At 50.8% G+C, this 329-nt stretch overlaps 1 protein-coding gene across 1 annotated transcript in view; it reads left to right on the top strand.

Moving 5' to 3' along the window:
- Positions 1 to 32: 32 nt before the first annotated feature.
- EMH_0049310 (uncharacterized protein) overlaps positions 33 to 329 on the top strand; it is a gene marked incomplete at both ends in the record, with an annotated part of 2,687 nt that continues 2,390 nt past the window's right edge. The window contains one exon of the mRNA XM_013496512.1: positions 33 to 35. Coding sequence (XP_013351966.1) covers positions 33 to 35 — 3 coding nt within the window. The remainder of the gene's footprint in view (positions 36 to 329) is intronic.

The raw sequence follows: 329 nt of genomic DNA, 5'->3' as shown, positions 1-329 counted from the left end.
GCTGGAGAGTGGTGTTGCTGCTGCTCGTGTCGATGGTGCTGCAGCAGAACAAGACAGAAAACAGGCTATCAGTGCTTTCCTTAGACAACCACATGTAATTAGGGTTTAGGGTTTAGGGTTTAGGGTTTTGGGTTTTGGGTGGGGGGGGGAGAGGGTTTAGGGTTTAGGGTTTAGGGGTGGGGGGAGAGGGTTTGGGGTTTAGGGTTTAGGGTTTAGGGTTTGTGAGGGTTTGTAGCTGGTGCGGGTTGCGGTTCTGCAGTGCATCTCCTTTAGGGTTTAGGGTTTAGGGTTTAGGGTTTAGAGTGTTTCCCGCTTGCTCCTTAACATCT

The sequence above is a fragment of the Eimeria mitis genome, genomic scaffold (assembly GCF_000499745.2).
Source record: "Eimeria mitis Houghton genomic scaffold, Emh_scaff2144, whole genome shotgun sequence".
In the NCBI taxonomy this organism is placed as follows: domain Eukaryota; phylum Apicomplexa; class Conoidasida; order Eucoccidiorida; family Eimeriidae; genus Eimeria; species Eimeria mitis.
The sequence above is the reverse complement of the archived record's forward strand: the minus strand, read 5'-3'. Positions and strand labels throughout refer to the sequence as shown.